General features: G+C 41.7%; 1 protein-coding gene across 5 annotated transcripts in view; it reads right to left on the bottom strand.

Annotated features, from left to right (window-relative positions):
- The window catches only part of Taf1 (TATA-box binding protein associated factor 1), a 123,021-nt gene that overhangs the window by 72,600 nt on the left and 24,831 nt on the right, over positions 1–25,590 (bottom strand). For all 5 annotated transcript variants that reach the window (XM_070040318.1, XM_070040315.1, XM_070040316.1 and 2 more), the window contains 12 exons: positions 24,158–24,288; positions 22,579–22,659; positions 13,495–13,644; positions 12,956–13,075; positions 12,534–12,709; positions 11,327–11,505; positions 10,161–10,374; positions 8,672–8,837; positions 5,087–5,298; positions 992–1,100; positions 709–807; positions 238–415 (listed from right to left, as the gene is read on the bottom strand). In XM_070040318.1, the coding sequence (XP_069896419.1) occupies positions 238–415; positions 709–807; positions 992–1,100; positions 5,087–5,298; positions 8,672–8,837; positions 10,161–10,374; positions 11,327–11,505; positions 12,534–12,709; positions 12,956–13,075; positions 13,495–13,644; positions 22,579–22,659; positions 24,158–24,288 (1,815 nt within the window). The remainder of the gene's footprint in view (positions 1–237; positions 416–708; positions 808–991; positions 1,101–5,086; positions 5,299–8,671; positions 8,838–10,160; positions 10,375–11,326; positions 11,506–12,533; positions 12,710–12,955; positions 13,076–13,494; positions 13,645–22,578; positions 22,660–24,157; positions 24,289–25,590) is intronic.

Raw genomic sequence — 25,590 nt, 5'->3', positions numbered from 1 at the left:
AAACTGCAGCTAAAACCATGTACTTGTCAATAAACTATCTGCAATTCAAAAAGAAACAAACAATACTTTCTAAATGACAGAAAAAGTACACAACCTGATTTTTTAAGATCCATAAATGCATTAATACTTTGTTATCTTTCAATTAATGGAAACTAGTCTGAATATAGAAAAGCAAGCATAAGGTAAAGTAAGGATGTGAAAGATAACCTTTATAGTCAAGTAAAAAGTGATTGTTACCATTGTAGGTTGCACTATTTTTCACAATTAGCTCCAAATGCTCCCTAAACTCTTCCCGAGATGGGTAGAGGCGTTTGCGCACATTTTCACGGAGTGTTTGGAGATCCATTGGTCGAGTGATGATTTTATAGTAGTCTTTTACAACCTTTGCATTGACTGGAGTGTGGAAAGGGTATGTCTGTGAAAAGAAGCAGCAGCACCCTTTATGAATAAAGAAAAGAAAACTTGCCAGAGCCAATCCTTGAACACTTCACACTTACTCATCTCCTTGGCCATAAACTCTCAAAAGAATCTAGATGCAATATGTCTGTTTCTTATATAAAAAGCTACTAAAAAAGGAACAAATAAAACTACATCCCAAAGAAAAAGGATTTCCAAGTACCTAATTTTATACACTACTGCCCTCTACCTGAAGTAACAGATAAAACAACAAGCTTTGCTATTGTAGAAATCCAAAGGCAATGAGCTCACATTTGGAAGGTCTCTCATGTCATTGATGATAGACTCCAAGATAGATGATAGTGTCACCATAGGGTCAGTCCGGCGCCGGTGGATAGATTTATGAGGTCTCTAAAGAGAAACAAGAAATCAAAATGTTTTAGATCCTGTAATATTTAGATCAAGGAATATTACAGAAATCTTATAGTAAACAGTATGAATAATTTTCAGGAATGGCCAGAGGATAATATATCAAGAGCTATGTCACAGAAGACAGGGGAAATCACATTAATCAGGAGGCAATATAGATACTCACGTTCAAATAGTCACAGTGAACTGTGGTTCCAACCCGTCGTTTCTTTTTGGGAGGAAGCTGTTGTTTAGGGAACTTTAGAACCAGAGATTTTCTGCGAACTTCATCTGCACTGCAATCAATAACATTTTTCATAACTATGTCTAGTTCCCAAGAGGAAAAAAAGTCTATAACAAAAAGGTTCAAGTTACATAAGCATGAGCCTGGGGAGAAAAAAATCCAAGGCATAGCTGGGCACCGGTGGCTCATGCCTGTAATCCTAGCTACTCAGGCAAGGCCTCATAGGATCTCCAAATTAGTAAAGAGCAAGGCAAGTCACGTCATCTCACTTTCCTAGGCTAAAGGAATTTAAATCATTCCAGTTCTAACATTCTACTTTGGAGTTAAAGGAACTTGATTCGACTCTGTACAACAGAAATGAGGAGAAAATTAAAAACCCAGGCAAGAAAATTTACTAGTTTGCATTTTTCATTTAAGTGCCCACTTACCTTTTCAATACCTTGAGGTATATGGGATGGAGCATTTTGCTGGGTTCCAGTAGCTCATGCCTATAATACTACCCATTCAGGAGGCTGAGATTTGAGAATTGTGGTTCAGAACCAGCCTAGGTAGGAGAGTCCATGAGACCCTCATCTCCAGTAAACTACTCAAAAAACAAAAAATAAGAAGTGGAGGTGTGGCTCAAGTGGTAGAGTACTAGCCTTGAGCAAAAGAAGCTCCGGGACAGCACCCAGGCCCTGAGTTCAAACCCTAAGACTGCCAAAAAAAAAAAAAAAAAGCTCAGAGACAATGCCCAGGTCCTGAGTTCAAGCCCCAAAGACATGCACACACTTTTTTTCATTCATTTATTGTGGTACTGGGGTTTGAACTCATGGCCTGGCACTTGCTGGGAAATGCTCTACCACTTAAACCATAAACTCCCTGCCTTTTTTGCTTTCGTTTTGTTTACTTTTTTTTTTTTTTAATAACTGTGGTTGGACCCAGGAGTCATGCCTCCAGCCATTTTCTGTATTAGTTATTTTCCAGGTAGTGTCATATTTCATGCCAGGGGATGGACTGGGTTGATCTTTTGTTGCTGGGGAACATAAGCTCATGCCATTGTATCCAGCCATTGACTGAGATGGAATTTCTTGAACTTTTATGTGTGGGCTGGCCTCAAACAGTGGTCCCCTTATCCTTAGCTTCCAATTAGGACTGCAAGTGTGAAACATTCTTCCAGACCTATTTTGTATTTAACAAAGGGAAAAATGAAAAATACATCTATTTTCTGGTTAAGAATCAGATACAAATTTGAAATGGGGGGAGGATGAGAAAGAATACTTTAGGAAAAAATTGGGGTCAGTATGAAGTTGTAATTTAAAATACAAGTTTCTAATTTTGTCTATTAGAAAGTCTAGTATCAATATTTCCGTAGTAATGAGCATATGTAACAGACCTTGGTTTTTAAATACCATTTCCAATAAAAGGAACCTGGGCTCCTTGGAGAAACTGGTCAATCCTAGCTCAAGGACAAGCAAAGTTCAAGAACTAGTGGCATCTTATACCAGGAAGGTTCAAAACAGAGGCTGAAGAATGTCCAACCTCAGGTCCATATAAAGCTGCTGACAGGGCTGGGAAGTTGGCTCAGTGGTAGAGTGCTTACCTCGCATGCTTGAGGCCCTGGGTTCGATTCTTCAGTACCACATAAGCAGAAAAAGCCAGAAGTGGTGATATGGCTCAAGTAATAAGAGTACTAGCCTTGAGCTGAAGAGCTGAGGAACAATACCCAGGCCCAGAATTCAAGCCCCACAACCCACAAAAAAAAAAAAAAAAAAAAAAAAAAAATTAATGCTGGCCAGGTACTGCTAGAATGCTAAGAGCCTCAGATCTTAGTTCCAAGTCAGCCCCAGCAGGAAAGACTATGAGACTCTTATCACCAATTAACCCTCAGAAGCTGGAGCTTGAGCCATCGCAGAAGTAACAGAGCCCCAGCTTTGAATGAAAAAGCTGAGTGAAAATATAAATCTGAATTCAGGCCAAAGTACTTCCTGTCACCAGAAAGAACCCCCCCAAAAAAGCATTTAATGTTTAAACTGGGACTGGATCCAGAATTGGGAAAGGAGGCAATAAAAAAACATTGAGACAACTATGGAAATATGAATAAGGCTAAGGCTTGGTTATTATGTATTACCAAATTAATGTTTTGTTTGTTTTTGTCAGTCATGGGGCTTGAACTCTGGGGGCTTGGGCACTATCCCTGAGCTCTTCAACTCAAGGCAAGTGCTCTACCACTTGAGCCACAGCACCATTCCCGGTTTTCTGGTGGTTTATTGGAGGAGATAAGTGTCTCACGGATTTTCCTGTCCAGGTTGGCTTTGAATCGCAATCCTCAGATCTCAGCCTCCTGAGGACTCAGCTAGAATTATAGGTATGAGTCACCAGCACCTGACCAATGTTAATTTTCTTAGGGGTGAGAACAGTATGTTGGTATATGCCTATTTTGTTGTTGTTGGTGGTGGTGGTGGTCGTGGGGCTTGAACTCTGGGCTTGGGTGCTGTCCCTCAGCTCTTCAGCTCAAGGCAAGCACTCTATCTACCACTTGAGCCACAGTGCCACTTCCAGTTTTCTGGTGGTTAATTGGAGATTCAGAGTCTCACGGACTTTCCTGCCCAGGATGGCTTTGAACCAGGATTCTCAGGATCTCAGCGTTCTGAGTAGCTGGGATTACAGGCAATGAGCCATTGGTGCCCAGATTCTTAGAAGATGTGTGCTAGAGGATAAAAATAAAAAGTCTATAATTTACTTCTAAATGGTTTTGAAAAAATTTGGTAAAAATGAAATAAGTGTAGAAAACATAAACTGCTAGATTCTACTATATTTTATACTTTCAATTATTCTATAGATTGGCTGGGAAGGTGGCTCAGTGGTAGAGTGCTTGCCTTGCATCCACGAGGCCCTGGGTTCGATTCCTCAGCACCACATAAGCAGAAAAAGCCAAAAGTGGCGCTGTGGCTCAAGTGGTAGAATGCTAGCCTTGAGCTGAAGAGCTGAGGGACAGCGCCCAGGCCCAGAGCTCAGGCCCCATGACTGGCAATAAATCAATAAATAAATAAAATTATTCTATAGATTTGCATTTTTTAAACATTTGGGCCAGGCTACTCCTAGCTACTCAGGAGGCTAAGACATGGGGATTGCAGTTCCAAGTCAGCCTGGGCAGTAAAGTCTATGACACAACTCCAATTAATAAAGAGGAAAAAAAAGGTGCCAGGCACTGGCGGCTCATGCCTGTAATCCTAGCTACTGGAGGCTGAGATCTAAGGATCACCGTTCAAAGCCAGCCCAGGCAGAAAAGTCATTGAGACTATTATGTCCAATAAACTACTCTGAAAAAGCCTGAAGAGGCAATGTGGTTCAAGTGGTAGAGCATTAGCCATGAGCAAAAAAGATCAAGGACAGTGTCCAGGCCCTTAATTCAAGGCCCAGGACTGGCACAAAAATGGGGGGAGGAACTGAGGATGTAGTCTAGTAATAGAGCACAAGCCTATAGTTCATAAGGCCCTGGGTTCAATTCCAATAAAACAAATAGGTAAGAGAAGTTTTATCTTGTAAATATGGTAACTAAGACCAAAAAAATTTAAAAAGGGGCGGTGGCCGAAGGCCAAGTAGTAGAGCCTAACAAGTACTGGAAGTTTGTTTTTTTGTTTTGTTTTGTTTTGTTTTGTTTTTGTTTTTGGTCTTGTTGTTTTTTAGGGGGGAGCTTGAACTCTGGGCCTGGGCACTATCTCTGAGCTCTTCAACTCAAAGCTAGCACTCTACCACTTGAGCCACAGTGCCACTTCTGGTTTTCTGGTGGTTTATTGGAGGTAAGAGTGTCATGGAGTTTCCTGCCCAGGCTGGCTTTGAACCGTGATCCTCAGATCTCAGCCTCCCGAGTAGCTAGGATTATAACTGTGAGCCACTAACGCCCAGCTTTGTAATTTTTTTTTTAGTGGCATCATTAAATTACTGATAGAAATGGACCAAAGTTCCTATACCACTTTAGAGAACACCCACATTCATCTGTGCTACCCAACAACATAATAGATGTCTCCCACAGCACTTCCTGCTTATTATTCTTACCTCTCAATTAGCTGTTTCCCTAACACAATCTTGGTCCCTTCAACCTTGATAAGTTCTTCATTATCATTATGAATGACTGTTTTTTCCAACTCTTCCTCCTGCTCCTCAGTCATAGCAACAGGGTTGGAAGGTGGAGCATTTGTTTGGTAATAAAGGGGGCAGAATTTGTTTGTCCTCATGTGTCCAATGGCACCACAGGCTCCACATTTTAGCTGCAAAAGGAAAAAACTTATGTCCATGATAAGTAGGTTGGAACATGTTAGAAGCAAGCAGGAAATAACACACACACACACACACACACACACACACACACACACACACACACACACACACACACACACACACACACACACACACACACACACACACACACACACACACACACACACACACACACACACACACACACACACACACACACACCACCCCCCCCCCAGAAGAGACACAAGGACAGCTTCAGAAATCTTGCTCTAATAGAACAGAAACCACTAGACAAAAAGCACAAAGATAAAATGAACTCCAAACTTCTTGAAAAATCAAGTCAGAGCCAGGTGCCTGTAGCTCATGACTATAAATCTACTTGGGAAACTAAGATTGTAAAGATTGAGGTTTAAGGCAAGTCCCCTTTTCAACAGACCTCAATACTATGAATCTCACTTATTATCCTAGCTATGACAGGAAGTCTAACATAGGTGGATTGTGTCCATGTGTGCAAATGAGCAGGAGGCAAAATAATTAGCAAAAATGTGGGCTGGAAGCCAGGACCAGTGGCTCATGCCTATAATCCTATCTATTCAGGAGTCTAAGATATAAGGACTGAAATTCAAAGCCAGCCCAGGCAGACAAATCTGTGAGACTCATCTCCAATTAACCAGAAAAAAAGCCAAGCTGTGGGCTTGAGGCCCTAAGTTCAAGCCCCATTACTGGCTCAAAGAAAAAGGAGTAGCCGGGCGCTGGTGGCTGATGCCTGTTACCCTACTCAGGAGACTGAGATCTGAGGATCATGGTTCAAAGCCAGCCCGAGCAGGAAAGTCCATGAGACTCTTTTTTTTTTTGGTCCGGTCGTGGGGCCTGAACTCTGGGCCTGGACGCTGTCCCTCAGCTCTTCAGCTCAAGGCTAGCGCTCTACCACTTGAGCCACAGCGCCACTTCTGGTTTTTTTCTTTTTTGCTTATGTGGTACTGAGGAATCAAACCCAGGGCTTCATGCATGCAAGGCAAGGGCTCTACCACTGAGCCACCTTCCCAGCCCTCCATGAGACTCTTATCTCCAATTAACCACCAGAAAACCAGAAGTGGCACTGTGGCTCAAGTGGTAGAGTGCTAGCCTTCAACTGAAGAGCTCAGGGACAGTACCTACGCCCAGAGCTCAAGCCCAAAACCAACAGAAAAGAAAAAAAGAAAAAGGAGTAATTAAGATTAATATGGTCAAAATGAGGGGCTGGGAAGGTGGCTCAGTGGTAGAGCCCTTGCCTTGCATGCATGAAGCCCTGGGTTCGATTCCTTAGCACCACATAAGCAAAAAAGAAAAAAGCGCCGGGCGCTGGTGGCTCACGCCTGTAATCCTAGCTACTCAGGAGGCTGAGATCTGAGGATCGCGGTTCAAAGCCAGCCAGGGCAGGAAAGACTGTGAGACTCCTATCTCCAATAAACCACCAGAAAACCGGAAGTGGCACTGTAGCTCAAGTGGTAGAGCGCTCGCCTTGAGCTGAAGAACTGAGGGACAGTGCCCAGGCCCAGAGTTCAAGCCCCACGACCGACAAAAAAAAAAAAAAAAAAAAAAAAGAAAAAAGCCAGAAGTGGGCGCTGTGGCTCAAGTGGTAGAGCGCTAGCCTTGCGCTGAAGAGGTGAGGGACAGTGCCCAGGCCCAAAGTTCAAGCTCCACAACCGGACACCCCCCCCAAAAAAAAGATTAATATGGTCAAAATGTATGAAAATAAAAAAAACAAAATTTCCTGAAATTGTATTAGGGAGAGGGTAAGGGAATAACAGTGATAGAAGGGGTTAGATTCATCAGAATATATTATATAAATGTATAGAAATATAATGAGGGCTGGGAATGTGGTTTAGTGGTAGAGTTCTTGCTTAGCATGCATGTAGCCCTTGGTTTGATTCTTCAGTACCACATAAACAGATAATGAGAGAAGTGATTCTGTGATTTAAGTGGTACAGTGCTAGCCTTGAGCAAAAGAAGCTCAAGGACAGTGCCAAGACCCTGAGTTCAAGCCCCATGAATGGCAAAAAATAAAAAAAAGAAATATCTATCACAATGAAACTAAACTTTCTCTTATATAGTTCATACACATTAAAAAAGAAAACCAGAAGGGTTGAAATTGATCAAAGCACATTATATACATGTACAAAAATATCATAGTGAAACCCTTCCTACAACCAATATATAATAATAAAATGAAGTTAAAAATATAAAGAAGGGGGGCTGGGAAGGTGGCTCAGTGGTAGAGCGCTTGCCTTGCATGCCTGAGGCCCTGCGTTCGATTCCTCAGCACCACATAAGCAAAAAGAAAAAAGCCGGAAGTGGCACTGTGGCTCAAGTGGTAGAGCGCTAGCCTTGGGCTGAAGAGCTGAGGGACAGCACCCAAGCCCAGAGTTCAGGCCCCACGACCGGACCAAAAAAAAAAAAAAAATACAAAGAAGGACTGGGAATGTGGCTTAGTGGTAGAGTGCTTACCTAGCATGCATGAAGCAATAGGTCTAAACCTCAGAAAACTAAAAGCGTATAAATATGTAAAATAAAATGCAAAGACCAGGAGTGAGAAACTGGGAGAGAGTGAGGGAAGGGGTGACATTGTCCGAAAAGAAATGTAGCTAGGTGCCAGTGGCTAATGCCTATATAACCCTAGCTGCTCAGGAGACTGAAATCTGAGGATCATAGTTCAAAGCCAGCCTAGGCAGGAAAGTCTGAGACTCTTTATCTCCAATTCACCACCAGAAAACTGGAAGTGGTATATTAGCTCAAGTGGTAGAGCGCTAGCTAGCCTTGAGCTGAAGAGCTCAGGGACAGCGCACAGGTCTAGAGTTCAATCCCATGACCAGAAAAAAAAGAAAAAAAGAAAAAAGCAAATGGTAACTTTTCTATGTATTACCTTTATAATAGCAATTTATAAAATGGGGGGGAAAAAAGAAAATGCAAGATACCTACCTTGATGCCTAGCAAAAAAAATTTTTGTCGGTTGTGGGGCTTGTAGTACCTGGCTAAAAAATATTTCAAATGAAGCTAATGAACCTAATGAAAACAATGGCACTAAATGGGTGTGGTGTTGTCTTTACCACTCACACTAGTACTGGATAACACCAAAGCAGACAAAGCACTTCCAACGTTTAGAATACTGCAGTAATTTCCAGTAAGAAAATGATTTAAAAAAAAAAAAAAAGGAAAATTGTGTGCTTTTTTTCCTTTGCTCTATGAGTTGCAATTACACCACAATATACTAAATTCTTCCTGTGTATTCAGACAGGGTCTCCTATGTATCCCATACTCGCTATGAATTTCAAATCTTTGCCTCAACCTCTGGTGATGAAATGAATTATAGGTACATGCCACCATGCCAAGCCATAATAAATTTACTTTTAGGTCAGGGCGTTCCTTCATTTTTTTGGGCTTCTTCTCAGGAGGACCTTTAAGCTTTTCCTTTTCCTGGTTCCGTTTAAGCCTCCTCAGTTGCTCCTGAATCCTTCGCCGTTCTTTTCGCATCTCTTCTCTATGCTGCTCATCAAAAAGGGCAAATTTTCGACTGAACAAGAGAAAGAGGTGGGGGAGACAAGACCATACATAAATAAACTTAAATCAGGAAGGTTGTCTGGACAGGTAACAACACAGAACTAAAGTAATCTACCTAGGCTAAAATAAAAGGAACTTAAATGCCACTCTCATCACCCTCAATAGTACTCCATCAACAGAGGTATCTCTAAATCCTTAGTAAGTCATACATTTTTTTCTTTTTCTTTTTTTTTTTTGGCAGAACATAACATGCTTCTTTTTAGTCAGTCCTGGGGGTGGGGCTTGAACTCGGCCTGGGCGCTCTCCCTCAGCTCTTCAGCTCAAGGCTAGCGCTCTACCACTTAAGCCACAGAGCCACTTTCAGTTTTCTGGTGGCTTATTGGAGATAAGAGTCTCACAGACTTCCCTGCCCAGGCTGGCTTTGAACTGTGATCCTCAGATCTCAGGCTCCTGAGTTGCTAGGATTACAGGCGTGAGCCACCAACGCCTGGCCATAACATGCTTTTATTTTATAGCAAACAAGTAATTTTCCTGGTGATTTGGCTCTGCTCAAGCAAAAAAATCTAAAAGCAAGGTAGTATCCCAATATAAAAGACTTTCAGAAGCCAGGCGCTGGTGGCTCACCTCTGTAATCCTAGCTACTCAGGAGGCTGAGATCTAAGGATCACGGTTCAAAGCCAGCCCGGGCAGGAAAGTCCGTGAGACTCTTAGCTCCAATAAACCACTAGAAAACCGGAAGTGGCACTGTGGTTCAAGCAGTAGAGCGCTCACCTTGAGCTGAAGAGCGCAGGGACAGCGCCCAAGCCCAGAGTTCAAGCCCCATAACCGACAAAAAAAAAAAAAAAAAAAGACTTCCAGGGACAATTGTGCACAATCCTGTCACTAAAACTCAAGCACACATCCAGTCCCCCCCTAACCATTATTGGTCTCCTCTTCACACTTAGAAGTGTTTAAATCAAACACATGACTGAAAGAGTGAGGGAAAGGGTGATATTGTCTAAAAAGAAATGTACTCTTAACGGGGTGTGGTGGCTCATGCCTGCAATCCTAGCAACTCAGGAGACTGAGATCTGAGGATCACCCAGCCTGGGGAGGGAAGTCTGTGAAACTCTTATCTCCAATTAACCACCAGAAAACTAGAAGTAGAGCTGTGGCTCAAATGGTAGAGTACTAGCCTTGAGCTGAGGGACAGTGCCCAGGCCCAGAATTCAAGCCCCACGAATGACCAAAAAAAGAAAGAAAGAAATGCACTCTATCTGACGTATGTAACTGTAACCCCCTCTTTACATCATTTTTATAGTAGTAATAAAAATTTAAAAAAAAAATTTAAACTCACATGAATTCTTCATCTTTTGTGGTCCGTATGCGCACATAGGCATCCATGACAGCTGGTTTTCGGACCGTCTCACATCGAACATACTCTTTACCCTCTTCATCTTGAAAAGTGCGATATATCTTCAGACAGCGGCCAGTGGCAGAGGAGTTAAGGCTAGTCACAGAAGCTGTGTCATCATCTCTGTGATTATTTCCTCCTCCTGCTGAGCCTGCAGCTATAAGGAAAGAAAAAGATTTCTAAACTAATGTTTCCCTGCCGGGAGTTGGTTGTTCATGCCTATTACACTACCTACTCAGGATACTGAGATCTGAGGATTGAGGTTCAAAGCCAGCCCAGGCAGAAAAGTCCATGAGACTAACTAGCAACAAGCCAGAAATAGCTGGAAGCCAGTGGCTCATGCCTGAAATCCTAGCTGCTCTGTAGGCCAGATCTGAGGATCTCAATTTAAAGCCAGCCCAGGCAGGAAAGTCTGTGAGACTCTTATCTCCAATTAACAACCAAAAACCAGAAATGGAACTGTAGCTCAAGTGATAGAATGCAAGCCTGAGCAAAAAAGCTCAGGAACAGTGCCAACGTCATAAATTTATGTCCCAGGACTGGCACAAAAAAATAGTAATATCAAAGTTACCATGAGCTCCAAGAGTACACTAATTTATCCTTTCCTGACTTCATTTTAATACTGCCAATTTCCTTTTTCCAAACATTTTTGAAGATACCATAAAAGACAGAAGTGGAGTTGTGGCTCAAGTGGTAGAGCACTAGCCTTGAGAAGAAAAGCTCTAGGACAGCACCAAGGCCCTGGTGCAAACTCCAGGACTGTCTGGACAGACAGATCAGACAGAGATGACAGACACACACACACACAAACACACAACCAAACTGCTACCCACTAGTATGAATGCCTAGAAAGTTCATATTACATATAGCACTGATAGCTCCAACCTGTCCAAGTACCTGATAGCAATGAATTGGCAGCATCTATTCAATTTCTCCCCCACAGACAGATCTACAGTCCAATTTTCAGAAACCTTTCTACCTAACCTATAGATTTTCCTGTACTTATCACCTACTTTGTCTGCCTCCAGCTTCTCTCAGTTATAGTCTGCTTTTATTTATGCTCTTTTTTTGATCCTTCTCCTTCTTATCTATATATCCACTACCCTCACCAAGTAGCATCCGCTGTAGTTCTTTCCTCTCCTGTTCCTCCCGTTCACGTGATAGTTGAGAGCTGGTTTTCTTGTTCTGCAACATATTCTCAATATTTTTTCCCATTTCTTCAAAGTCACTATCTTCAGCTGAGCTGCTGTCTGTGTCAGTTGATAATAGTTCTGTTGATGACAAAACCCTAAAAAAAAAAAGTTAAAGACCGACCAGAGGATATACCGAAATATAAAAAGAGTTAAAGAAATGATTACACCAAAAGCAAAAAAAAAAAAAAAAAAAAGATAAATAATCCTTTATAAGGCTGGGCACTTGTGACTCACACTTGTAATCCCAGATACTCAGGAAGCATACACAGAGTCAGATGTTAATGGTTCATGCCTGTAATTCTAGCTACTCAGGAGGCTCAAATCTGAGAATCCTAGTTCCAAAGCAGCCTAGCAGGAAAGTTCATGAAATTCTCAGTCCCAATTAACTAGCCAAAAGATGTAAGCAGAGCTATGGCTCAAGTGGTAGAGCACCAGCCTTGAGTATAAACCTAAAAGAGTGTGAGCCCCTGAATCAAGCCTGTGTCAGCACACACGCACGCATGCACATGCACACACACACCACACACACACACACACACACACACACACACACACACACACACACACACACACACACACACACACACACACACACACAACATATACAGAATACACTAAGATGTGGTACCCTTAACATGGTGTTATTATAGCTCAGGTTAGCCTCAATCTCTTCATCCTTCTGCTTCAGCCACAGGTCATTTTTAGTAGCACTTTACCATTGTCTCATAACTAAATCTTCAGTGGAAAAAAAGCCCTATTATTCTTGTTGTTTCCAGGCTCAACCGTAATAGATTACCATGAAAATCTAAGCTCAAGCTTAGCACCTTCTTGACATTCAAAACTTTTACCAAGTAGCTTTGAAAGGAGCAAGTCTTCTCATAGTATTATTGTACATATTATCCTAATAAATCAAGTACCTAGTCATACTTTTAGGTGAGCTCCTTTTCGTTATAAAACAGTATATGGTGGCTGCAGATAAAGCTCAGTGATAAAGCACTTGCCTAGCATGCACAAGGTCCTTAATTTGATCTTCAGTACCACAAAAACAAAACAAAGACCTATATGGTATCTAGGACCTCTCCCCTTTCTAGCTTGAGTTTCCTAGAGCACTGAAACAGCATACTTGTTTTGAAGGTCAAAGATGCGCTGACATTCCTCTTTGTAGCGCTCTTGATGTTCAGCCACAGAAAACCTTGATCCCCGGGCAAATTTACTCATGGGCCCCTCTCCAGAACGGGCTTGTTCTGTTGACATTGTGCGTACCACATCAATAACTTCCCAACGGGACAATTTTTTAATCTATGAGACAAACACATATTCATATAAGTATATACATATGCGTGCATATAAATCATTCAAGAATTTCAAAAGAAAAACCAGGGTCATGATTAAACAGACATAAACTTCGGGAAAGTCAATTCCTGGAAAAGCATCTAGGATATATTCTGTAATCAGTACACCACAAAGCTCTTCAGATATTAATTCTGCTTCTTATACCTTACATAAAGCTTCTAGGAGCTCCAAGTTTTCTTCTTCTGCACCTACCTCTTCCTCAGGCACACCAAATTTACGGAGAAGTTGCTTGGCATTTTTCAAAGAAAGGCGACGAAGGTCTGCATCTGTTCCTGTCACAGTCTTCTTCACTGGCTGAGGCTCCTTATCATCCTGCCTCAAACAAACAAACAAAAAAAAAAGTGAGAATCCTAAGAGTTCCTTATAGTAGTCACTTATGTCATTCTGCCAACTTTACTTTCCAGGTCTTCCACTCCATCTCATTTCCCAATCCTCATTTCCTCCTCCTAGAAATTCAATCTCTTCTTTGTACAAATCTTTAAATACAAACATAAAGAATTTTTGTACATGCTGTTCAAGGCTAGTACTCTACTACTTGAGTCACACCTCTACTTCCAGCCATTTTTTGTAGTTCATTGAAGACAGGAATCTCACCAACTTTCCTGTCCATGCTAACTTCGAACTGCAAACCTTAGATCGTAGCCTCCTGAGTAGCTGGGATTAAAGGCATGAGCCAACAGTGCTTGACTAAGAAACAAGAATTTTTAACTAGAAATTATAGACAATCTTACCTTCTGCTGTGTTGGTTTGTTTGGAATCTTCACATAGGAGAATCCTTCACCACAGCCTGTGGGATCTGCCACACCAGTCACCTCCAGTAGACATTTTCCCTTCATGGCAGCAATGAAAGCTCTTGTGGTATTCCAAGGAGCAGTTCGAACCTAAAGTACAGGAAAGGATTCTCACAAACATGGGAAACATTTGCACTATGTATAGTCAATAGTTGGTAGGGGAGAAAAAGGACAATGAGCAATGCTATGCTTTATAGATTAGCCACAAAGATCAACTGCTAGATATAGCAGCATAGGGCTGGGAAGGTGGCTCAGTGGTAGAGTCCTTGCCTTGCATGCATGAGGCCCTGGGTTCGATTCCTCAGCACCACATAAGCAGAAAAAGTCAGAAATGGTGCTGTGGCTCAAGTGGTAGAGTGCTAGCCTTGAGCTGAAGACCTAAGAGACAGTGCCCAGGCTCAGAGTTCAGGCCCAAGACCGTCAAAAAAAAAGATATAGCAGCCCAGTACTTAGCTTTTGTCTTCAACAGTATTTTAATAATGGTAGTAAGCTGTAGGCTGATTCTCATGCCTGTAATTCTAGCTACTCAGGTGGCTGAGATCTGAGGATTATGGTTTGAAGCCAGCCCTGACAGAAAAGCCTGTGAGACTCTATCTTCAGTTAAGCACCAAAAAGGCCAGAAGTGGAGCTGTGGCTCAAGTGGTAGAGTGTTAACCTTGGGCAAAAAAACTCAAGGAAAGCCAAATACCAGTAGCTCATGCCTGTAATCCTAGATACTCAGGAGGCTGATATCTGAGGATCACAGTTCAAAGCCATCCCAAGCAAGAAAGTTTGTAAGAATCTTTTTTTTTAATAGGTCGTGGGGCTTGAACTCTGGGTTTGGGCGCTGTCCCGGTGCTCTTCAGGTCAAGGCAAGCGCTCTACCACTTGAGCCACAGAGCCATTTCCAGTTTTTGAGTGGTTTATTGGAGATTAGAGTCTCACAGAGTTTCCTGCCCAGGCAGGCTTTGAACCACGATCCTCAAATCTCAGCCTCCTGAGTAGCTAGGATTACAGGTGTGAGCCACCGGTACCTGGCTGTAAGACTCTTATCTCTAATTAATCACCAAAAAAAAACCCAAAACCTGTAAGTGGTTCAAGTGATAGAGTGATAGCCTTGAGCCAAAAAGCTCAGGGACAGTGCACAGGCCCTGAGTTCAAATCCCACACACAAAAAAGAAAAGGGAGACTCTACCTCAAAAATAACCAAGGCAAATTGTAACCCCATATATCATTTTTATAACAATAAAGTAGGGCTGGGAAGGTGGCTCAGTGGTAGAGTGCTTGCCTTGCATGCATGAGGCCCTGCGTTTGATTCCTCAGCACCACATAAGCAGAAAAAGCTGGAAGTTGCACCGTGGTTCAAGTGGTAGAGCTCTAGCCTTGAGCTGAGAGCTGAGGGACAGAGCCCAGGCCCAGAGTTCAGGCCCCACAACCGGCAAAAAAAAAAAAAAAAAGAAAAAAAAGAAAGAAAGTCAGAGCTAGTACCCAAGCCCTGAATTCAAGCTCGAGGACTGGCAAATAAGTAAATAAATAAATAAGTGGGAGTGACTGGGATACAACAAGGGAATAGAAGACACTATATGAGAGGAAATGTACTGACTCATACCATTGTAATCCCTCCATACATCATTTCTATGAAAATAAATTTTAAAATAAATAATCTCACACACAGAGAGAGAGAGAGAGAGAGAGAGAGAGAGAGAGAGAGAGAGAGAGAGAGAGAAGAGAGAGAGAGAGAGAGGTACCAGGGGCTAACAATTGTAATTCTAGCTACTCAGAAGACTGTGGTTGGAGGTTCCTAGTTTGTAGCCAGCCCAGGCAGGAAAGTCTGTGAAATTATCTCCAACTGACCACAAAAAGCCAGAAGCAGAAATGTGGCTCAAGTGGTAGAGCACTAATCTTGAGCACAAAAGCTTAAGGACAGGAAGCAGGTCCCAAACTCAACCCACAGAACTGAAACAAACAAAAAAAATAAACAAGGGAAGAAGGTGGAGATACAGCTTAAGTGATACAGTGCCTGTCTATATAGCAAGCAAGGCCCCAAGTTCAATTCCCAGTATAGCAAAAAAACGTCAAGAGAACATTTTTCTTATTTTTTCTTTTTGCGCCAGTACTGGGGCTTGAACTCAAGCCATCACCTCTTGTTTAACTTTTACAATCAAAGCTGGTGCTCTAACACTTGAGCCATACCTTCACTTTGTCTTTTGCTGAATGATTGGAGACAAGAGTCTCAAGGATTTATCTTCCTGGGATGGCTCTGAACCTCCATCCTGAAATCTCAGACTCCTGAGTAGCAAAGATTATAATCATGAGCCACTGGAGACCATAGCAAAAGAATAATTTTATAGTAACCAACAACTGGAAGTGGAGTTGTGGCTCAAGTGGTAAAAGCACCAGCCTTGAGCTTGAAAATGACAAACAAGAGAACAAAGCTCTAATTTTCAGCCCTAGTACTGGTACAGTGACAAAAATATAGCCAACAACTAGGAAGAAGTAAAATGTTCCTCAAAATTAAATAAGCCGGAATTACATGCCTTGGAATATTGTGCCATAATAAAAAGAAACTATCAGTACACATAACCAAATTATGCTTGGAAAACTGGCTATCCACAAACAAAATAATGAAGTTGGACCTTTAACTTATACCATATACAAAAATTAATTTACAACAGATATAAGACCTAAACATTAAAGGTACAACTGTAATACTCGTAGACGAAAACACAGGGGAAAAGCACGACACTGGATTTAATAATGATTTTTTGGATATAACTCAAATAACAAAAGTAAAATCAGGCTGGGAATATAGCTCAGTGGTAGAACTTGCCTATTTTGTGCAAGATCTTGAGTTTGATCCCTGTATTGAAAATAAGTCAAGGAGCTGGAAAGGTAGCTCAGTGGTAGAGCGCCTGCCTTGCATGCCTGAGGCCCTGGGTTCGATTCCTCAGCACCACATAAGCAAAAAAAACCCGAAAGTGGCGCTGTGGCTCAAGCGGTAGAGCGCTAGCCTTGAGCTGAAGAGCTGAGGGACAGCGCCCAGGCCCAGAGTTCAGGCCCCACGACCGGACCAAAAAAAAGAAAAAGAAAAGAAGTCAAAATAGAAATTTGTACATCAAAAACAACTGTCAGGGCTGAGGGTATAGCTCAAGCAGTAGAGTGTTGTGAAACCCAGACCCAGAACTCCCACAGCCACACTGCTCAGCCTACAATCATCGCCACAGAGCTCGGTGGTGACCAACAATCTACAGCACACAGATACATCGATCTGCCACAGCACGGCTGGACAGCCCCTAACCAGTTCCAGGTTCAGTGAGTACTCCACGGGAAACCCCGCCCTCTGCCCAGGGAGCCTCCCATGGGCTCCAGCAGCCCTGTGAAGCAAGCTCCACCTGTAACTGTGGGAAGGCTCCAGCAACCCACCTGTGTGCTCAGAGGGGGGGATCCAGTGGCCTTCCCTGCCAGTCCCAGGCTAAATGGAGCTGGGAATTGTGCATAAGCTCTAACAGCTGGAGGAGTGCCCCCAACCCACTGGGAACTGACAAACAAATGTACCCCAACCAAGATCCTAAGCTGCATAGGTCACCAGTATAGCAAAACACGTGCGTGTTCCAGCAGCAACCCAGGAAAGAACTCCAGTGAGAGTGTAGAAGAAAATGGAGGACAAAAGATAAAGAAATGATGACAGGGGGGCTGGGAAGGTGGCACAGTGGTAGAGCGCTTGCCTTGCATGCCTGAGGCCCTGCGTTCGATTCCTCAGCACCATATAAAAGCAAACAGAAAAAAAGCCGGAAGTGGCGCTGTGGCTCAAGTGGTAGAGCACTAGCCTTGAGCTGAAGAGCTGAGGGACAGTGCCCAGGCCCAGAGTTCAGGCCCCACGACCGGACCAAAAAAAAAAAGAAAAAGAAATGATGACAGAACTGGCCAAAGTAATAAAAAGAGAGTTAGAACAACAATTTCAAGAGTACAAAAAAGAAATACCCAAAGGAATTCCAAGACCTAAAAACAGAGATACAGTCAAGAATAGACACAGTACATACCTCCTTAAAAGATGAAATTAACACATTGAGAATCCATATAGAAACCGTAAATAGATCAATTTTCGAAATGCAAAGCCGAATGAAAGCCATAGAACAGAATGAATGAGATGGAAAACAGACTATCAGGAGTTAAAGATAATAGGGGCTGGGAAGGTGGCTCAGTGGTATAGTGCTTGCCTTGCATGCATGAGGCCCTGTGTTCGATTCCTCAGCACCACATGAGCAAAAAGAAAAAAGCCAGAAGTGGCACATGGCTCAAGTGGTAGAGGGCTAGCCTTGAGCTTAAGAGCTGAGGAAAAGTGCCCAGGCCAGAGTTCAGGCCCCACCACCGGACCCAAAAATAAAAAATAAAAAAGATAAAACAGAGGAGCTGGAGAGGAAAGTCATAGATATAGAAAAAACACTCAAATTACCAAAGGGAAGTCCAAGAACTGGCGGACAATGCCAAGAAATCTAAGCTTCATATAATTGGGATTGATTTAGGAGAGAAATAACAGAATAGAGGGATGCAACACTTATTCAGTAAGATTATTACAGAAAATTTCCCCAATCTCAAAAGACAAAATCTCACCAACATACCAAGCATACAGAATACCTAGAAGACAGGATCCTAGAAGAAACACTTCTAGACAGGTTGTAGTAAAGACACTGGACCTGAATTGCAAAGAGCTGATTTTAAATGCTGTAAAATCAAAGAAAATTAGTATCACTGTGGAGCTCTCTATACAAACCCTCAATGCGAGAGCCTGGAAAAGTAGCATCCAAGCACTGAAAACCAGTAATTTGCCAACCCAGACTGGTTTATCCAGCAAAACTAGCATTAACGTTCGATGGAGAAACTACAATTTTTAGTAATAAAGTAAAGGAATTCATGAACAAGAAGCCAGTACTACAAAAAAAATACTAAATGGAGTAATATAGCCCAAAGAAAATCAACACCAGGGAACCACATCAGACAGAAACCTAATGAAGAGTTCACTTTATTAATATGAAATGCCCTTGTTTTTTCTTTTCTTTTTTCTTTTTTTTTTTTTTTGGTCAGTCATGAGGCTTGAACTCTGGGACTGGGTGCTGTCCCTGCACTCTTCAGCTCAAGGTGAGCCCTCTACCACTTGAGCCACAGCACCACTTCCTGTTTTCAAGTGCTTTATTGGAGATAAGAGTCTCACGGAGTTTCCTGCCCAGGCTGGCTTTGAATCGAGATCCTCAGATCTCAGCCTCCTGAGTAGCTAGGATTACAGGTGTGAGCCACCAGCACCTGGCCCTTGTTTTTTCTAATTTTAATCTAATTCTAATTTGTAATTTTCTAATTGTAATATGTTTTTTTGTTTTGGGTCCGGTCGTGGGGCCTGAACTCTGGGCCTGGGCGCTGTCCCTCAGCTCTTCAGCTCAAGGCTAGCGCTCTACCACTTGAGCCACACTACCACTTCCGGCTTTTTTTCTTTTTGCTTATGTGGTGCTGAGGAATCAAACCCAGGGCCTCATGCATGCAAGGCAAGCGCTCTACCACTGAGCCACCTTCCCAGCTCTCTAATTGTAATATGTTTTATCTGATATTAGTTTTACTACCCCAGCCTGTTTATGAGGGCCATTTTCTTGGAAGATTTTGTTCCAGCCTTTCACTTGAATAGTTAATGAATGACAAGGATAAACAGAGAAATTGTTGCAGAGTAGGTAAGCTACCTAGACAGGATAACTAAGCAAGCAGGCTAGATTAGATTTTTGTGATGGAAACAGTATTAGTGAAAAATGCTGATGAGTATTAATAAAGCCAATGAACTAAAGCTGTTTAAAGTATTACATCTCTTGGTAATTATACTAAGGTTCAGTGGGTTTTCAGCATAGGACATGCCAATAAATGACAAGTAGCTCTTTGAAATATTTTTGTAATTATTCTATAAATCTAAAATTATCTCAAAATACAAAGTCAAGGAATTGTGTTTCCCAAAGTCCCTTAAGTAGACTATAGGGAACCTTAGTGGTTTAAGAGGGCACAAACTTGTCACAAATTTGAAATGTATTATGATACTGAAATTAGTTATCATGATGTTTCAGAAATACTTTTACTCTCTTGCTGTACATTTTTCAAAGTACATGTGTGCCTCACACTTGGAACAAGTCAATTAGTGGTTGGTAGGCTTTTGTGTGTGGGCAGATACTTATCTAGTATCTGGGGACAATTTATCACAGCAAGTATACCTTCAGGTTGTTGATGTTTTGCTGCTTGTATTGATTGAATTTGCATTTTTGTTGTCTTTGTGTTATAGCATACATTCTTTTCACAAACATGCATTAATAGCTTCAGAGATTTGTAGGGGTATAAAATTTGAGACAGAAATGTTAATGAATTAGCTCAGAATTGCTAACACACATATAAACTGAAAAGAGTAACCCATTAAAAGGAAAAATCACAAGTATGTACTATTGAAAAGTTGAATTTTAACAATTTGTTGTATTAGTATGTTATCTGAGCTGAGATGAAACTGTAAAGAGTAGCTGCAAGAACTATGATATTTTCTTTTTTTTTTTTTTTTTTTTGTCGGTCGTGGGGCTTGAACTCTGGGCCTGGGCACTGTCCCTCAGCTCTTCAGCTCAAGGCTAGCGCTCTACCACTTGAGCTACAGTGCCACTTCCGGTTTTCTGGTGGTTTATTGGAGATAGGAGTCTCACGGTCTTTCCTGCCCGGGCTGGCTTTGAACCGTGATCCTCAGATCTCAGCCTCCGGAGTAGCTAGGATTACAGGCGTGAGCCACGAGCGCCCGGCTTGATATTTTCTTTAATGACATTTCCACAGAATGTTTCAGGACATATTTAGTAAACTAAGGGTATGGATAAAAAAAAATTACTACCATAAACTTTGTGTCCAGAAATGTAGACTTCGTTGTGTAAATTTGAAAAATAAGCCTTAATTTGTTCACTAATAAAGTGGGGGTAATGAAGTACTTAAATCACAGCAGTAGTGAAGATTAAAATAAATAACAGAATACTAAAGTTTCAATAAACATCTTACAAGAAGAAATATTGTTATTGCTTTCATTATTATTATCACTGTATTACTGTGACATACTGGAAAAGTGTGCATAAATAAAAAAATGTTAAGCATGTAAAAATATATTGGAGACTAAATTGATTTGCAAGTTCCTCTTAATTCTCTTATACGTTAAATTAGCTGTTTCAGTATAAAGTATCCAAAGAAAATGACCTAATAGAAACTATAAAAATCATGCAATCATACTAATATATATATTTATCACTATGTATACATGCATTCACCTTTATATATACATTATACGCATTTTACAAGAATGCCAATATTATACAAATATATATGTATGTATGTACATAACCCTCTATTATATAGAGAGAGAAATGAAAAAGCCATAGATGGATAGATACCTGGAGAGAGAGAAAAAGAGAAAGAAAGAGAGAGAAAGAGAGATTTTCTCTCTTAAGTAATTTTTTCAGACAATAAGTCTGAGACCTTAATAATACAAAAAAAGAAGAATCTCAGAGATAGTGCCTAAGCCCTGAGTTCAAGCTCCAGGACCAGCCTCAAAAATTGAAAAAAAAGCTGGAGATGTTGCTGTGCTTAAGTAGTAGAGTGATGGCTTTGAGCAGAAAAGGCTAAGGGACAATGCCCAGTTTGAGCCCAAGTACTATCACAAAAGAAAAAAAAATGTTATGGACTTAAACAATACTGAACTATACAATAAAAGGTTATAGTGATAAGTTTTATATTATATATATTTTTTGCCACAATTTTGTCCAAAAGAGTATGCACTTTTACAATTTCATTAATCTAAAACCAGTGACAGAAAGTGGATGCCAAGAAACAAAGAACAGGGAAGGAAAAAAGGAGGCCAAAAAAGGATTTCAAAGGGATAAAATACTGTTTAGGGTACTGGGAGTGGTGGTACAAGGCTGTAATCCCTGCACTTGGAAGGCTGAGGCAAGAGACCATGAGTTTGAGGGAAGCCTAGAATAGTCAGACCCTACTATGAAAAGGTAATTTATGGGCTGGGAATGTGGCTTAGTGGTAGAGTGCTTGCCTAGCATGCATGATGCCCTGGGTTTGATTCTTCAGTACCATATAAACAGAAAAAGCCAAAAGTCAAGTGGTTGAGTGCTAGCCTTGAGAAAAATGTTCAGGAACATTGCCCTGAGTTCAAGTCCCAAGAATGGCCAAAAAATCCACATTGCTTTAAGTGGTAGAGCACCTCCCTAGCAAGTACAAAACAATGGAAACAAAAAAGTTTATAAATACATACAGGGTATTATATGTAAATTTTATCTCAATAAAATTGTTTAACAAATCAAGCACTGATGCCTCACACTTGCGATCCTAGCTATTCAGGAGGCTAAGATCTGAAGAATACAGTATGAAGTCAGCCCAGGCAGACAAACCTGAGGGACTGTTATCTCCAACTAACTAGTAAAAGGGCCAGAAGTGGCTCAAGTGGTAATGTTCTAATTGTGGGTGAAAAGGCAGAGAGCAAAAGACCTACAGTTCAAGCTCCAGTACCTATACAGAAAAAAAATGACTGCAAGTGTGGTGGAGTACCAGCTGAGTGAGCAAGCTAAGCAATAGTAAGGCCCTTAATTCAAGCCCCAATACTGCCCCCCCCCAAAAAAAAAGTGTGGCTAGGCATAGCGTGCATGCCTGTAACTCTGACACTTAGGAAGCAGAAGCAGGATTTTGAGATTTAGGCTGGTCTGGGGTACACAGCAAGACACTATCTCAAAAACAGAGTTTACCAGGTGCTAGTGGCTCATATCTATAATCCTAGCTACTCAAGAGGCTGAGATCTGAGGATCGTGGTTCGAAGCCAGCCCAGGCAGGAAAGTCCATGAGACTCTTACCTCCAATTAATCACAGAAAAAGCCAGAAGAGGTGCTGTGGCTCAAGTGGTAGAACATGAGCCTTGAGCAAAAGGAGCTCAGGGACAGTGCCCAGGCCCAGAGTTCAAGCCCCAGGACTTGAAAAAAAAAAAGTGTAAATCCTTACTTCATCATCAATCTTCATTTGGAAATCTTCCTCGTTTTCTTCTTCTGGAGCAAAAAATGACTTTTCTCCATAGCCAGCATCCTGGAAGAGGACAATTCCATGCATGAATAGATCAAATGTGAAATACTTAGCACACGTCTTACTGAACACTAAGTATAGAATATCAATGCATATATGCATTTATATGTCTTTAATGTATATATCACCTTAAAATAGTATTACCATCATTATTATCTATAACCTTAAGATATTAACAACATATGGCAGGTACACCCCAACAAACTTTTATTTTGTGGGTCTTGGGGCTTGAACTCGGCCTGGGCGATGTCCCTGAGCTCTTCAGCTCAATGCAAGCACTCTACCACTGGAGCCACAGCGCCACTTCTGGTTTTCTGGTGGTTAATTGGAGATAAAAGTCTCACGGACTTTCCTGCCCAGGTTGCCTTTGAACTGCAATCCTCAGATCTTAGCTGCCTGAATAACTAGGATTACACGCATGAGCCACCGGCACCTGGCTCATTCCAAGAAACTTATTGGATTGGAGATAAAGCTTACTTCTGTAGCAAAGCCCTAGGTCCAACACTCAGAAATTAAAACAAAGCAAAACGTTTTCAGCTGAGTTCTGGTGGCTTACACCTGTAATCGTAGTTACTCAGGAGACTGAGAGCTGAAGATCAAAATTTGAAGCCAGCCCAAGCAGTAAAGTCTATGAGATTCTTCTCTCTCATTTAACCACCATAAAGCTGGAAGAAGAGCTTGTTGCTCAAGTGGTAGAGTGCTATCGTTGAGCAAAAAAGCTCAGAGACAGCACCCAAGCCATAAGTCCAAGTACCAGGACTGACACAAAACAATGATCCAAAAATCCCAGTCTGGTTTCAATCCCCAGTATCACAAAAAATAAAAAATAAACAGAGGCGATTACTAACTTAGTGAGACATAGCTATCCTGTTCTATCCCAGCTGGGCCTTTCCTATTTTCACCTTACATGGATACTGTGCCTCTCTAAACCATATATAAAGCAGCACCTAGTATTATTGCTGTCAACCAGGCAGCTGACAAGTACTGTCATTGCTTATTTCACAAAAAACTGAAGTCAAATCAAATGGATGAATAGCTGTTTTTTTTCTGTGACAATCCAGGGGCTTGAACTCAGGGCCTGGACACTTTCCCTGAGTTTTTTTTTTTTCAAGGCTAGCATCCTCCACTTAAGAAACAGCTCTACTTTCAGCTTTTTTTTGTATCTAATTGGAGATAAGAGTCTCACGGACTTTCCTGCCCAGGCTGTTTTTGAATCATGATCCTCAGATCTCAGTTTCCTGGGTAGCTAGTATTATAGGCATAAGCCACTTGTACTCAGGTCTGAGCAAGCATTTTCAAAGCAAAACACTATGCCCTGCATTCCCCAAGGAGCCCTCACACTTCATGGGGCAGTTTGCCCCATGATTTATATAGATAGAAAAACTTCATATAGTTTGAATATTTTAATTACTGGTAATAATCTAATAACTACCACCTCTAAGCCTGGGAAAAGTCTTCTCCATGGTTCTGAAAAGAATCATAGGTTTAAGAATGTACTTACCTTCAATCGCTGCTCTGCAGCTATCATGCTATAATATGCACAGCACTGTTCTGGTGATACCATAGCTCTAATCTCCTCTTCTGTTGGTAAACGAAAATCAGACTTCAATACCCACCAGTTTGAGTCCATCCCTGGAAAAGACAGAAATTGTCCTGAATTCTGAAAGTTCCAACATTCATCGACTAATACTTTAAAGACAGCAAACACTGAACTAGATGGCAACAGCATAACTCACTGGGTAAGAAAAACCCTACTAGCTTTCTTATATCTGCTATAAAACAAATTGCACAGAGTTTCTCAGCAACTAATGGTCAAAAAAAGTCAATCAGTCTGGAGCCATGGTTCATACCTGTAATCCTAGATATTCAGGATCCTCAGGATCTAAGGATACCAGTTCAAAGCCAGCCAAGGCAGGAAAGTCCTTGAGACTCTTATCTCCAATTAACAAGCAAAATGCCAGAAGTGGAGGTGTGGCTCAAGTTAGAGAATGCCAGCCTCGAGTGAAAAAAACTAAAGGACACCACCCTGGCCCTGAATTCAAGCCCCAATACTGTGTTTTTAAAGTATAGTCAAAGTCTCCACTTCCACTGTTACGTAACAGTTGCTACCCTCTCCTTTTTTATGTTGTTATTGGTGGTGGTGACACTTTTGCTTTGGTTTTTTTTTTCCCTTTCGCTGAAGAGAGGTGGATACAGAAAGGGAGAGAGGAAGGTTGAACAAATGCTATCATGTCATTCAGTATACACTATGTTGAAAATGACCTATATAACTTATGGGCAAGGATGAAAGGGTAAAAGTGAAGGAGTTGACGTCCAAAAACTGCAATGAACTCATTACCTGACATACAACAGTAACCCCTCTGTACAACACGTCAACCAGGCGCCAGTGACTCACACCTGTAATCCTAGCTACTTAGGAGGCTGAGATCTGAAGATCATGGTTCAAAGCCAGCCCAGGCAGGAAAGTCTGTAAAACTCTTTTTTTTTTTTGGGGGGTCCGGTCGTGGGGCCTGAACTCTGGGCCTGGGTGCTGTCCCTCAGCTCTTCAGCTCAAGGCTAGCGCTCTACCACTTGAGCCACAGCGCCACTTCCAGCTTTTTTCTTTTTGCTTATGTGGTGCTGAGGAATCGAACCCAGGGCCTCGAGCATGCAAGGCAAGCGCTCTACCACTGAGCCACCTTCCCAGCCCTGTAAAACTCTTATCTCCAACAGAAAACTGGAAGTGGTGCTGTGGCTCAAGTGGTAGAGCACTAGCCTTGAGCTGAAGAGCTGAGGGACAGCATTCAGGCCCAGAGCATGAAGCCCTGAGTTCAATTCTTCAGTACCACATGAACAGAAAAGGTCAAAAGGGGCACTGTGGCTCAAGTAAGAGTGCTAGCCTTGAGCAAAAGAAGCTCAGGAACAGTGCCCAGGACTGACAAAAAAAAAAAAAAT

Source organism: Dipodomys merriami, unplaced genomic scaffold, assembly GCF_024711535.1.
Source record: "Dipodomys merriami isolate MVZ:Mamm:240054 unplaced genomic scaffold, mDipMer1.0.p SCAF_3, whole genome shotgun sequence".
NCBI lineage: Eukaryota > Metazoa > Chordata > Mammalia > Rodentia > Heteromyidae > Dipodomys > Dipodomys merriami.
The sequence above is the reverse complement of the archived record's forward strand: the minus strand, read 5'-3'. Positions and strand labels throughout refer to the sequence as shown.